Source organism: Prunus persica, chromosome G6 (assembly GCF_000346465.2).
Source record: "Prunus persica cultivar Lovell chromosome G6, Prunus_persica_NCBIv2, whole genome shotgun sequence".
NCBI lineage: Eukaryota > Viridiplantae > Streptophyta > Magnoliopsida > Rosales > Rosaceae > Prunus > Prunus persica.
In genome coordinates, this window is record NC_034014.1 from 265919 (window position 1) to 279334 (window position 13416).

A 13416-nucleotide genomic window follows, 5' to 3' on the forward strand; every position below is an offset into this window, starting at 1 on the left:
GCCACCGACCACCTATGCCCTTGCCGTCGGCGCCAATAGAACCAGCTCGGTTCCGTCTTCAAGCCCCGACCGCTCCCTGCTGCCAGCCGCCGCTGTAGTCGCCGGATTCCGTCCAAAAACGAGTCGGTTTTGTCACAACTTCCAACCGCTCGTTCTCCCTCAATTCTCAACCAAATCTTTCGAGTAAGGTATGGATTCTCATCTATTTTTCGTGCTCTAGCTGATGGTTGGATAGGTTTTTATCAATTTTAGCCGTAGATTGCCCAGTTTATAAATTGAAGTTTCAGCCGATTTTCGGCCTCTGTTTTCGGCCACTTCCAGTCACTTTTTGGGGTAGGTCCAAGAACAAAAGTGACTCCAAATGGGGTGTTTTACCTAGGATAAGAGTTTGGAGTCCTGGTTCCGAGATTTTTCGGCCACCCGAAATCGCTTAAGACACCCGAATCTGCCCGCGCGTGCTGGGGCGCATGGGCGAGGGTGGTGAAGTCATGTTGTACAGTTTTGTGACCCTCGTGTCGTCACGAGCACGTAGGATTTCGCGGATCTCGATTCGGAGTTCGTTTGAGCCCCGAACGGATTTTTCATATCGCGCGATCCTTGGGTGCAGTGTCGTCAAATCGGTGGATCATACTGAATTTTGGATATGTCGGTCTACATGATTTCAGGATTGTGTAGGATTCGACGGATTGCGAATCGGAGTCCCGGATACTCCGAAATCGCGAACCCTAGGGCTAGGGTTTAGAAATTATGTGATTACACGATCGTGATCAATCCGACCGTCCGATTGACACCAATACCCTCGGGACATGTGTCCTAAATATATTGGACCTTTTAGCGGCATCCGGATCATATTATACCCGTGGGGTTCCGGATTGACTTTTTGGACTTTAGCGCTTTTTGAGTCCCAAGATATCGCTAAACTATCCCACGTGGAAGGAGAGCTGTTATGGGCATAGGGATCACTTTAAATTGACGCACGTACTTTTAGGAGCCGGAGGTAGGGTTTTTAATTTAATACTATATTGTATTAATAGAATATTATGGTCATTGAATCAGGCACCCGGGCACCAGTTGACCCGCAGGAGGGACCTTCAAGAGGTCCAGCGAGCTCAGACTATCAGTGAGTGGACTCTTTGTTTTACTAAATGAATTTAAGCAGTTCAGTTATAAGCTGTTTTATGCTGTTAACTATTTTATGTTGCATGCTGCCGAGTGCAATTTCCTTTAAAGCTTGTATGAACAGATATTCTCGTTAATTATCAGATAAATGGCAGCAGAATTTTAAAGGTTACAGAAAGTTAATTCTTCAACAACTTTTCTTTAGAAACTTTATATTTTCTTAAATCACCTTGTACTCAGTTATTAAATGTTGCCTTCGGTTTATATTTGTTACCTTCGGTTTAGTCAGCATGCTTGACAGTTGCCCCACGAGTTCCTTGGTACTCGAACTCGTGTGGAGCGAGTAATGCGGATAAAGGTGGACTACGGTCCCCTGAATCCTGCGAGTTGCGGCTCGGACTGACTTCGTGTCACTGAGACCTGCGAGTATGTGTCACCCATGGTGATGCAAGGAATTGACGGATACAAGGATTTGACGGAAATAGGGGTACACCTAGGTGATAGTTTTCAACTGTTTTCAAATGTATAGTTATATACATGCATGGATTTCAGAAATAAAGAAAATAAGTTAGTTTACAGTGGGGTTAGTATGTTCATATATTATTTTCTACGCTTTGTTTTGGGTCCACTCACCCTTCTTGTTGTTTTGCGCCCCCAGGCAGTAGACGTGCACAGGAATCCACCACCGGGCCACTTCCCATCTTCCGCGCCTTTCTTTGATGTAGGATTTGTATTTTGTACAAAGATTCACTCTTTTGTAAATTTTTAGTAGTCGCTCTGATGTTTTGCCCTAGACTGAGATTTGAACTGTTGGAATATATATATATGTATGCTGGCAGTTGGTTGTACATATATACTTGTTTTGACAGGTGTAAGATTTTGGTATTGAGCCAGATACAAGGGAAACTCTGCCGGTTTTTCGGTAGAAGTCAACCTTGTTATTTTTAGCATGTTTGTATAGAAGGGCAATTAGGTCATTTGTGCCCGACATTCGCCAGGTGTCGGACACGCACAGGGTCTGGCTTGGATTCCAAAGTGGAATTTGGATCGGGTCCTGTCAGATAATATGCCATAGTAGTTGCTTCTTTATTTAGCAAAGCTGTAACAATAGTAATAACAGTTTAGGTATGAGCTAGTATTCTCATCTCACCTTCCCTTTTTGACTCCAATAGTTGAGCTTGCTAGATTTTGGTCCAGTTTCAATTTTCAATACAATGCAATGCATTCAAATATGGATGATTGGCATGACATCGCATGATTTGTGATCTTGATTAGAAATTCTTTTACCAAGTATAGTATTTAGTTGATCTTGCAAGATTTCTGTCCACATCTTTCAGTTCTAATTTTGTGACGTAAAGATTCCGGTTAAAAGCATACAAGTACTGTAATGCGCATCTTCATGAGTGTCTGATAACCGTGTATTTGAATTTGAATGATTGGCATGTTAAAGGAGGATTTGTCATCTTTACTAGAAATTCCGAGGCTTTTGTTTGTAGGAGTTGGCTAGACTATTGTCAATGTCATGATGGATCATACACAAAATTTGTCAACTCTTCATTGAAAGTAGTACCAAAAATAATGTTTGCAATATGTTGTCTTCTTTCTAATCAATATGTTCATGTGTGCAGATAAAGGTTATAATTGGTCAGGCTCAAACCAAGAGGGCAAACTTTGAATCTCAGACTGTGTTGGTCAGCTAATGAATTTTAATTAATGGTTTTTGAGGAGAACTAGCAAATTAGTTGACTTTGGTTAGGTCCAAGCATTAGTATTTTGTAAGGATAGATGAGATATTATATATGAATTGAGTTTATAAAGCCCTATATGCCTAACATTATTGATAAGAGATGAAATTTTATGTACTATTTATTCTTGATAGCAATGATTTAACAATTTAAACATGATACTTAATTTATTTTATGATTAAAGTAATTATTAAATGCGATGGTTAAGAAACATATTTAAGTGAAAATGAAAATGAAAATACTTTTCTTTTTACCAACCACTTGAATAGAAAAGTCATTTGAACATAATACATTTTTTAGTCATTATACATAACTCACATCACTTTTACACAAAAAGTTACCAAACACTAAGAAAATGATTATTACCAAACACCAAACTGCTTTATTTCACAACTGATTTCTCTCAACAAATCTAACAGTAATTATTTTCACAGCACATCAATGTTAAATTGGTCTTAAATTTAATTATCTCTTCGCATTTTGTCAAATCTTTCTCAAAACTGGTCACCTAACCAACTCATACTTACAACATATCCACTCATGACACAAAGTAAAGCTTTTATATTTTTCTCAATGAGGCTATGTGCGTGCTGTCATTGATGGACCCTAAATGTAAAACTCTAATTGGATAAAATATGACATTATTGAGCAAAGACGTGAGTTTGAGGACTAACATAAGTTGGTCATGTGATGGGTTGAAGCCTAGACTCATCACAGGCCTAGGTGCTTAGGCCGGATTGATGAGTTATAATTCATGGGCCTGGATCGGTACAGATCGAGCTTAGGTTATTTTATGGTGAGGATGTCATATATGGAATATAGATGTGGACTTTCATATTAACCACATATTCTTTTGAATAGTAACTTCACTTAAGTTGAATGAAATGATCCAATGACTAATATAAAGTTCTGTATGTGGAGTCTATACATGGTAACCTCACTGGTGAAATTCGCAATGTGAATGAATGAATGTGAATTAGAGTGAGGTGCTTGATTGAAAAGGGATCTGAAACGTGGCAGCCTACTATAGGGCCTTGATGAAAGTAGCGCGTCAACGAAGCAACGCCAGCTAAGATTCCAATAATGACCCTTTCGGCTGGTGGAATTAAGCGGAGGGCCGAGGGTTATTACGGGGAAGTATATATAGGGAACGAGGGTAAGAAGGTATCCGAACGCAACCTGGCCTCATAAGCTCCCAGATCCTTCCTACCCACACCGACACAAGCTATCTCTCTTCCTCTCTAAAAATCCCCTCCTCCTCATTCTCCCCTCATCCTTTTAAGCTTCAGAATACAAATTTCTTATATAAAAACACGCCTCAATTTAAAATCTTCCCGCTCCTCTTAACCCAACACCACCCTTTCTCGCTCGATCGATTTCCCCTGAAATCACCGCAGATCTGTGCTCCCCAAAAGGTCCGATTTCTTTTCAAACTGGAAACTTGTAAACAACACAACCCTCGTTCCTGATTTGATCTTTCATGCTTGATCTCCTCCTCAACTAAATCTGGAAGATCGCAACTATTTAAACCCATTTTATATTACTAATGATAATTAAACAATCATCCCTAAATAAGGTTGATCTGATTTTCTCAAACATGAAAGATTTACCCTTTCACAAGAATCATAACTCCTCTTTTTTGCGTGTTTTTATTTGTTGTGTGCGTATTTTTGTTCGATCTTCTCCTTTGTCTTCTTGAAACGGAAAAATGGATAGATTATTATTATTATTATTATTTATATATGAAAAAAGAAATTATGTTTAGGTTACCCCTTATTTAAAATGACATGAGATATGAGTATGTAGGGTATATCAAATTCGTTGATGTGATTGTGTGTAATTGTGTTATGGTGTATATAAAGTGGAAGCGCAAGGTCTCACTCAATACAAAAAGTAGAACAAGGGAATGGCAGAACAAGGGTTAGAAGGAAGCCAACCAGTAGATCTCAAGAAGCACCCTTCTGGAATTGTCCCTACTCTCCAGTGAGTCCCAATTCCTTGTTCACAACCTGCTTTCTAATTCATGTTCTGGGTTGTCATGCCTGGTTAAGATATGATTCCATTTTCATAACCATTCAAAACTAGTATTTCTTTTATTGCCCTTTCTTGTAGTTACCAATGTTTTTTGATTTATAGAGTTTATCCCTGAAAAGTTGATGACTTTGTGCTACCCACGAAAAGTGATTGTAATTTTCTCTAATTCTGTACTTGGAATGAACGTGCTCTCTAGTTTGCATCTATGCTGCGTGTGAATGCATCCCTCGTAACGTTGTCTTTACTACGGTTACACTTTTTCCTTGTTTCTTCAACAAACCAGTCTGTTGTGTTTCCTCCTTTTTCTGTCTCTACACTTGTTGTGTGTTCATCTCGCGTTAGATTGTTTGCTGTGATTATGTGCCAATATAAATGTTCATCCATGGAACCATTGAATTTAAATTACATGAATATGTGTGCTGTATGCCAAATTTTTGGGTCAAGCTCTCTCTGATTATATATTTCGTGTAACTGTGAGCGGTTTTCTCAAATTGCTTCATGCATTTAATAAGTTGAGTGTGTTTTTTGCTTAATTATTTTATGCATTACCCGTAAAACAATAAAGGTGTTGTCTGTGCTCTCAGGAATATTGTCTCCACAGTCAATTTAGACTGCAAATTGGATCTCAAGGCCATTGCACTGCAAGCTCGTAACGCTGAATACAACCCCAAGGCATGTGCCTTTGTTTGACAAGTACAATAAAGTTCGGGTATTTTTGTAGCTCCATGGTAGAGCATCTTTGCCTGTTAGTATGGAGCTTCACTAGTTGGGATTTTATAAGTTTAGATGCTAGAGTTGCTATAATATCCATATACACTAAAGAGAATTTTCTTGTTCTAAATTACCTGTTAGATTGCAAATTAATTGTAGTGTACCCTTGCAGCGTTTTGCTGCTGTGATTATGAGAATAAGAGAACCGAAGACGACTGCATTGATATTTGCATCTGGTAAGATGGTAAGTCTCAATTTAAAACCAAACACCTTGTTCCCTTCCCTTTTCATTGATTCTGCACCATGTGCTTCATTTCACATGATGGATAGATGGGGTTTTTTAAATGTCTTGTTATGGTATGTCTCACTCTTTCTATCTAATCAGTAATCCATGCTAATGTGAATGCCGGCACTGTGTCGTATAGGTTTGTACGGGAGCTAAGAGTGAACAACAATCAAAATTGGCAGCACGAAAGGTATTTTTATTACTTTCCACATTCATTGTGTGCGTTTTATGTAGGGGCAGTTTGTCCCATATCCATTTTTCTGGCATCTGTTTGAAATTTTGTCCAGAACATTGCCATATTGGTGTTTCTGTTTAAGCTATACAGCTCTAACACATGCAAATAGCCCTCTAATATATTTGAAATATGCTGGCATCATGACCATGTTAGTGGCGATGTCATGGAAACATAATATTTATACAATCTTACATGAACCTCTTTGTTCTTCAGTATGCTCGAATCATCCAGAAACTCGGTTTTCCAGCTCAGTTCAAGGTACTCTCTCTCACTCTCTCTCTCTCCTACACTCACTCACACACATGCATGCTCTCTGCTACATGCTGTCACTTTATTTACTTAAATCCAGTTTCAATTTGGTGGTGCAAACAGGATTTCAAAATCCAAAATATAGTTGGTTCTTGTGACGTGAAATTTCCCATAAGACTTGAAGGCCTGGCGTATTCCCATGGTGCCTTCTCAAGTGTGAGTTTTCTGGCTGCACCTCTGTGTCTGTTTTTGTAATCATGTAAAAACTGAATGCCTTTGGACAAAGTTTTTCCTTGTTTATCGTCCAAGGTTGCAGGGAGTGTTTTGTGCTGGCAACAGGCTAAAAACTCCATTTACGGAAGCATCATCTTTAGAGTTTACTTCTGTCTATGCATTTCTCTCATTGTATAGAGACATGCATCTTAAATATTCATATTTTGTCTGGGAAAAGTGTATGTGCTGTTTATCAAGAATTCCACAAAATCAGTTATACTGATTGTTTTCAATTGTTGTGGGGTCAGTATGAACCAGAACTGTTCCCCGGCTTGATTTATCGGATGAAACAACCGAAGATTGTGCTTCTGATTTTTGTGTCTGGAAAAATAGTTCTTACAGGGGCGAAGGTGATAATTAGCGACGATTCTTTTGAATTTTCATTTTTTCGGTGTTATATGATATTATCTTGGAACATTATCTGAAGCGCATTACCATTTCAATGCTTCAGGTAAGAGGTGAGACATATGAAGCCTTTGAGAACATTTACCCAGTTCTTACAGAGTTCAGGAAAAATCAGCAATGGTATGGCACTTAACTGTTTAATTATGTTAAGATATTTCATTGCCTTGTGTTAAGTTATTTTTTTTCCAATTAAAGTTCTGGTATAAACACCAATCATGTTTTATAGGCATCATTTTATACGGTTAGCGATTCATGTTGAACTTTTCTGGCCTGATTATTACAACTCATGTCAATTTATCTTAAAAATGACTTTTCAGATTATTTGTGGGAAGCACACAGCAGTTGTATCCGTGGGGCGGAATACTTGGCACTAGGACACAGTTGGGCCTGGATTGAATTGTAAATAAGGGGATTGTGCATGGCTTGACTGGTGGATGATTATATTTAAGACTTTTATTTTTGGGTTACATAAGAGACGTGTAATTCTGTTTTCTTTGTTTTGTTTACTAATATCAGAGTAACACATGGCCCTGAACAAAATACAAAGTAAAAATGTACGTTTTAACACAATTGGAAGCAATGAAACAATGTCTATATCGTTTTTGTTTGAAAAAACTATATTGTTCACAAGGGATTGGATTAGCTTGATTAGAACCAATGACTATATTGACAATTTCAAGACCATTAATAAATGTGAGGATTGAAAGTTATGATTGTAGATTTGTATACAGGCAGGCCAATAGAGATTAATACAATCCAGGCAGGCCGATAGAGATTAATACAATCTTTGGTGGACCGTGTAATAGTCTACAATCTTTGGTGAAAAACAACCATCAGCTTCCTCTGCTAGGATGATGCTGCTTGTTTTCGGAGGCTCAAATATCCGGCTGCTTTTTGTTGCCATCAACGTTGTCAGAGTCACAGCATCTCTATTAGCAGAGCCAAGCCTGAGAGGAACTTTTTTATTTTCTATATAATTTTCACATTAATAATGTGTTCACTACTGATTGATCATGAGGACTGGTAATTAAAGGGTTTGGGAAAGCAAAGTTATTGAGGAATCATTATAGCTTTTTAACGATGAAAAATATATTATTGCTGGTTTCTTTTAAATATCGAAATAGATTGAGTGAAGGAGTGAAGACATCGTGCTACATTATTTCCATACTCCCATCATACGGGTGCAAGGTGATAATGGAGGGAGATGGCACCTACAGTAGGAAAGCAAACTAGAGACAGAAGAAAGAAGCAGACTTGCTTTTACACTAGTAATTTACAGTTGATTTGATTGCATCCAATATCTGCATTCAACGAAGAAAACAAAAACCAGTATAAGCAGAGGTGGCCGGTATCGAAAGAAAACATCATGGTAGCAAAGATTGTAGATAACTAACCTTGTTCTTGTTGGGCATATAGAAGGGCTCAAATACAAGAGGAAATGGGGTATCCAGACCACACACTCTCGCAACAGGTGCTTCCAACTACATAAAAGTTCAAAGATCAAGTTATCCTCCAAGAGCTTAAGAGAAAACCACTGAAATATCTAAATAGAAAAAAGTAGCGGCGAAGACTGGTGCTTGCCCTTAGGAAGCAACGTTCGACAATTGAGGCAGATATTTCAGCACCGAATCCTCCAGTAACCGGAGCTTCATGACTAATCTGCAAAAAGGACATTGGATTCGTCACTAAGAGTGCACCAACCGATTTTCAGGAAGGGTGTTCTGTATACATATATCATACTTACAAGAAGCCTTCCAGTCTTTCTGACAGAGGCCTCCACTGTGTCCTTATCCCAAGGTAAAAGAGTTTGCAGGTCTATCAGTTCACAAGAAATTCCTTCCTGTAAATTCTCACTAGTCAAATGGCATTTACACTGTCGTCTACTCTTTTACCATTTTATGAACCATTCCCACATAAAATGGACCATACCAAATCAAATACGGTGATTTTACAGAGCAGAAGTGGAATACTATTTTCCAGTAGGAAGGAAAACTTACTTTTTCAGCATCCTTACAGGCATGTTCCATTATAGATAACTGAGCTCCCCAACCAACAAGTGTTATATCGTTGCCCTCTCGAATTATCTGAGTACCGCAGTTCCAATTTTCAAGTATGAATTCCTTTAATTATATTAAAACCATGACTGCAATCATCATTCTTTTATTAAACATTCGAAACTTGGACTACAATGAAGCTAGTGTACCTCAGCCTCTGATAAAGGCAACATGTAATCATGCTCAGGAACCTCTTCTACTGATAATCTGTATAGCCACTGAAAACCAGGGTTTTTGTACAATCTCAAATCAAATTTTTTTGTCAAATACAATTTTTGCTAATGGATAAATTAATTTATTCAAAAACTAAAATAAAACTACCTTTGGTTCAAAAAACACAACAGGGTTTGGATCGCGTATGCAGGAAAGCAATAAGCCTTTTGCTTGCCGTGGGCTTCGAGGGATGACCACCTATATAAAAAGTTAGTACTCTTTAGATTATCTAACTGGCCTTTCCCGGGCAGCTAGAAAAAAAGTGAGAACGATAATCCTATTTCCTCTAGAAAACCTCACAGCACTGACTATTGTGAAACTAAACACGGAAAATCACTTCCAAAAATGGAGGTATGCAGCTACTATCTCAAGTCACAAGCCGCTAAGCAGAACAACTTTCAAGAGTGTGATAGAACTTTCCAACTTGATGAATGATATCACATTTCTGACTTGATAGAGACCAAGTTTTTGTTCCAGTTGTCTCCTTGTAATGCGACTATTTAAACCAATATTGGAGGAAATGCCGGACGCGAATGATTCATGTAGTAGGATATCTGAAAGATGGGTTTCAATTTTTTGATTTCAAGTTTGCAACGGAAAGTTTAACCCTCAGGCCCCAAAACATTTGAAAGGAAGAAGACATACTTTGATACCAGGGGCGTGACAGAAGAAAGCTTCCGGAGATTGTGAATGATAATGTCCACCATGGCCCACAGCTCCATAGGGGGATCGTATTGTTAAACCTAGGGAGTAATTAAAAACATCAGCTGCACTCCACTGGAAAGAAACCTCATCATGCACAATAATATGTTGGGTTGGGGGGGAAGAAGAAAAGTATGCTTCCCACATAATTGAAAAAAGAAGTGAAGTTTCACCTCCACAATTAAATTGATTTCCACTTCGGTATCTGAACTTTGCAGCTTCATTGACAATCTACAAAGTTAAGAGTTACCCAATTAATTATCATTCGTGAAGCTATGACAGAATTCAGCACTGGAAGGGATGCATGCCTGATCAAAAGCAGGAAAAATATAATCTGCGAACTGGATTTCTGCTACAGCTCGATTACCCTATCATGTAAGATGAAACCAAATGTAGTGAGGCTCGTGGCTATTAGATAAAAAGAAAAATTGAATTGAGGTATGATTTTAAAGCTCGTGCATAAGACTTAAATCCTCAAACTTACCATAGCTGCTAGACCAATGCCAAATCCTACAATGCCCTGAGCATAAAGACAAGTAACAATGGGGGTTATCAAATGTGCCTTTTTGGCTTACTTCATTACGAATGGTAAGGATTTCTAAGTTTCTCTTACGACTTAGAGGTGTATGTTTATTCCAATGAAAGCAGTAGCCAGGCTGTGACAGAAAGATACCTGTTCACAGAGAGGGGTATTAAAAACCCTTTGTTTACCAAATCGATCAGCTAAGCCTGTTGTGCAACGAAAGACCCCACCAAAGCTCACATCTTCTCCAAATACATAAGCACTGTGTGAAAATGAAAAGAATTATTTGGTTAATCCATAGGAACATAAGCATACCAAGGTAACTGGTAAATCACTTTAGTAAAAGCACATCGTCATTAGATCTTACTACAAATCAAGATATACATATTGCAGGGTCCAACATTAGCTTCAGATACAATAACACTAGCGCGTCAAAATCAAGCATGCACGTAAGTGATTACAGACTAACTCACTATCATGAGTTACTTTTAAATGGCATGAGCAAAACACTAGAACTTGTTCTGAGTTTGAATTAAATATTTGGTACTGAAAAAGAGAAAACCTGTATTCAAGCCAATTTAAGAACCGTTACAATTAACTGAGTTGAATAGTTTGTTCTGTAGCAACAAAAGACCAACATAAACAATGACTCATTATCTCAATTAATTTTTTAGTCACAAGTTCACAAAGCTCATTCTGCAGACGTTTGTGTAAAGGGGTTTGTGAAATTGTGAGGCACTCAGTCAAATTAAAGCATAAAGGTAAGCTAAATGCATTTTTTCTTTTTTCTCTACTTTACAGCTCTGAAATTTACAGTGCAAAGATTTAGAACAATAAGACACGTGAGCAAAGTTCACTGACAGTTTTACAACTCTTGTTATAGTATCTGCCTTGCCTACAGAAATATATATGTATGTGTGTGTGTGTATTTCCCTTGTGAATTTTATAATTGTTACAGGTGATAGAGAGACGAAATCATCATCTGAGAAGAAGGAAGAAGAAAGCAAAAAGAATAGCCTTGACTGACTAAATGGAACAAATAGTTGAATGCAAAACAAACCCGATTCGGTAAACAAATAGAACACTGCATATATTCGCTCTAAACTATGAAGTAGAACGGAAAAATCAAAACTTTTGAAGAAAATATGATGCGAGTGTTCCCAGAAAGTGAAAAACAATAAATAAAGAAATAGAAAAATGAATGGAAGAAAGGCATATGATTATGATATGCGGTACCGTGGATCAGTTTCCAAGGCGATGTGGAGCGCTTGGTTGATGGCAGAGTAGAGGTTCAATGATTTCCCACTCGCAATTTGCTGGACCATCATTTCATCACAGGAGGAGGAGGAGGAGGTTGAAAATGGCCTCCTACCATTACCACCAACCCATTTGACCAATCTTCCAAACCTCCTCAGGCCCATTTCGTTTCGAGTTTTAAACAATCACTCCAAAAAAAAAAAAAAAACCAAACAAACAGATCTCTCTCTCTCTCTCTCTCTCTCTCTCTCTCTCTCTCTCACTCAGAGATGAGAATTGAGCAGGTACTTTCACTTGATGTCATGCCAATCCCTACTAGTTTCCTCTAAAGAGAGAGAAAAAGTGCTGATCTTATCTCTTGATTTGTCATTTCACCATCATCATGTCATTGTTCAGATTTGGTATCCTTCCTTATTATTATAATTAACCTATCCACACACGCTTCTGTGTATGTAGGAGGCTTTTTAAAAAAAATAAATTTTTCGCAGCAATAGTGCCTCAACTATACCTAGAGTTGCATTTGGGTCATTGAACTCAATTATTAGTTGCAGAGATCACTCAACTATGTGTTTCATTACACCAGTAGTCCTTCTGTCAAGTCTGGCTAACGTGGTGTCAATTTCATGGGCAAATTTGTCTTTCCAAGTCTACAATGTCTAACCTCCCAATATTTTCACATCAAACCAAAACTCCATGGCCTGCCAATGCCTTCTAGGCTCTTACTCATCTTCTTCTCTATCTCAAAACCCAAAACCCTCAATAAAAACCCACCAAAACCTCTCGCTCCATCCTCCATTTCCTCCCAACTCTCAACCACGGATGATAATGATGAAAACGATAAAACCCAGAAACCCAATTTCGATTTCCTCAAGCTTTCTATAACTCTCACTGTAATCTCCACCCCTCCTCCAAATCCCAACCGGCATAGCCGCCGTCAAAGAGAAAAAGCGAGTGCCTAAGAAGTCCACGCTCAAAAAATCCGAAGCTTTATCTCATCAAGAGCTCAAGTCTTGGTCCCAAGGCCTCCCCGTCGTCTCCAATCGAATTCCGTACACCCAGCTCTTGATATTGAACCAGGAAGGTAAGCTCAAACATGTTATCAAGCCTCCTGGTGTTGAATTGCAAAAAAAGGTAGAGCCCGTGGTGGTGCTGCTCTTGTTGGGCTTGGGAGGGCTAACTGAAAAGTCAGATTTGCCCCTCACGAATCTATGAGATTCTCACAGATGCTTGCCATGTCATCATTTTAAAAGGAAAAAACTAACGTACTTGACGGAAGAACTACTGGTGTAACGAAACACATAGTTGAGTGACCTCTGCAACTAATAATTGAGTATAGTGACCCAAATGCAACTACGGGTATAGTTGATAGACCATTGTTGCAAATAACCCTAAAAAATTTAATTTAATTTTTTTATTTAATTTTTTATTTTTAGAATTAAGAAAAGATAACATGGATAGTTATGTTCCATAAAAGTATAACATATTATCTTATTTGTTTTTAATTTTAATTTTTTTAATACGAAAAATGTGAATTTACCATATCATCCTCATTTAATTAATAATTCAATTCTTAATGTTTGAATTAACTAAGGGCATTTCTGGTATTTGAA

At 38.1% G+C, this 13416-nt stretch overlaps 2 protein-coding genes and 1 long non-coding RNA gene across 3 annotated transcripts; 2 read left to right on the forward strand and 1 right to left on the reverse strand.

The window, feature by feature from the left end:
• LOC109949532 lies at positions 1802 to 3018 on the forward strand. The gene is made up of 2 exons (XR_002271985.1): positions 1802 to 1840; positions 2748 to 3018. It is a non-coding gene; the product is annotated as an uncharacterized LOC109949532 (long non-coding RNA).
• Positions 4038 to 7672, forward strand: LOC18772388 (TATA-box-binding protein). Its single transcript, XM_007205872.2, has 10 exons — positions 4038 to 4279; positions 4727 to 4847; positions 5483 to 5570; positions 5782 to 5853; positions 6035 to 6085; positions 6344 to 6388; positions 6503 to 6595; positions 6901 to 7002; positions 7104 to 7177; positions 7375 to 7672. Coding segments are annotated over exons 2-10 (603 nt in total). The 5' UTR covers positions 4038 to 4279; positions 4727 to 4770; the 3' UTR covers positions 7376 to 7672.
• On the reverse strand, positions 8122 to 12179 carry LOC18771997 (2-oxoisovalerate dehydrogenase subunit beta 1, mitochondrial). Its single transcript, XM_007205343.2, has 13 exons — positions 11786 to 12179; positions 10700 to 10811; positions 10511 to 10546; positions 10335 to 10394; positions 10200 to 10257; positions 9970 to 10067; positions 9433 to 9522; positions 9261 to 9329; positions 9055 to 9141; positions 8802 to 8897; positions 8639 to 8716; positions 8452 to 8538; positions 8122 to 8358 (listed from the first exon to the last, which is right to left on the reverse strand). Exons 1-13 carry the CDS (start codon positions 11968 to 11970, stop codon positions 8323 to 8325), a joined length of 1092 nt encoding a protein of 363 aa, XP_007205405.1. The 5' UTR covers positions 11971 to 12179; the 3' UTR covers positions 8122 to 8322.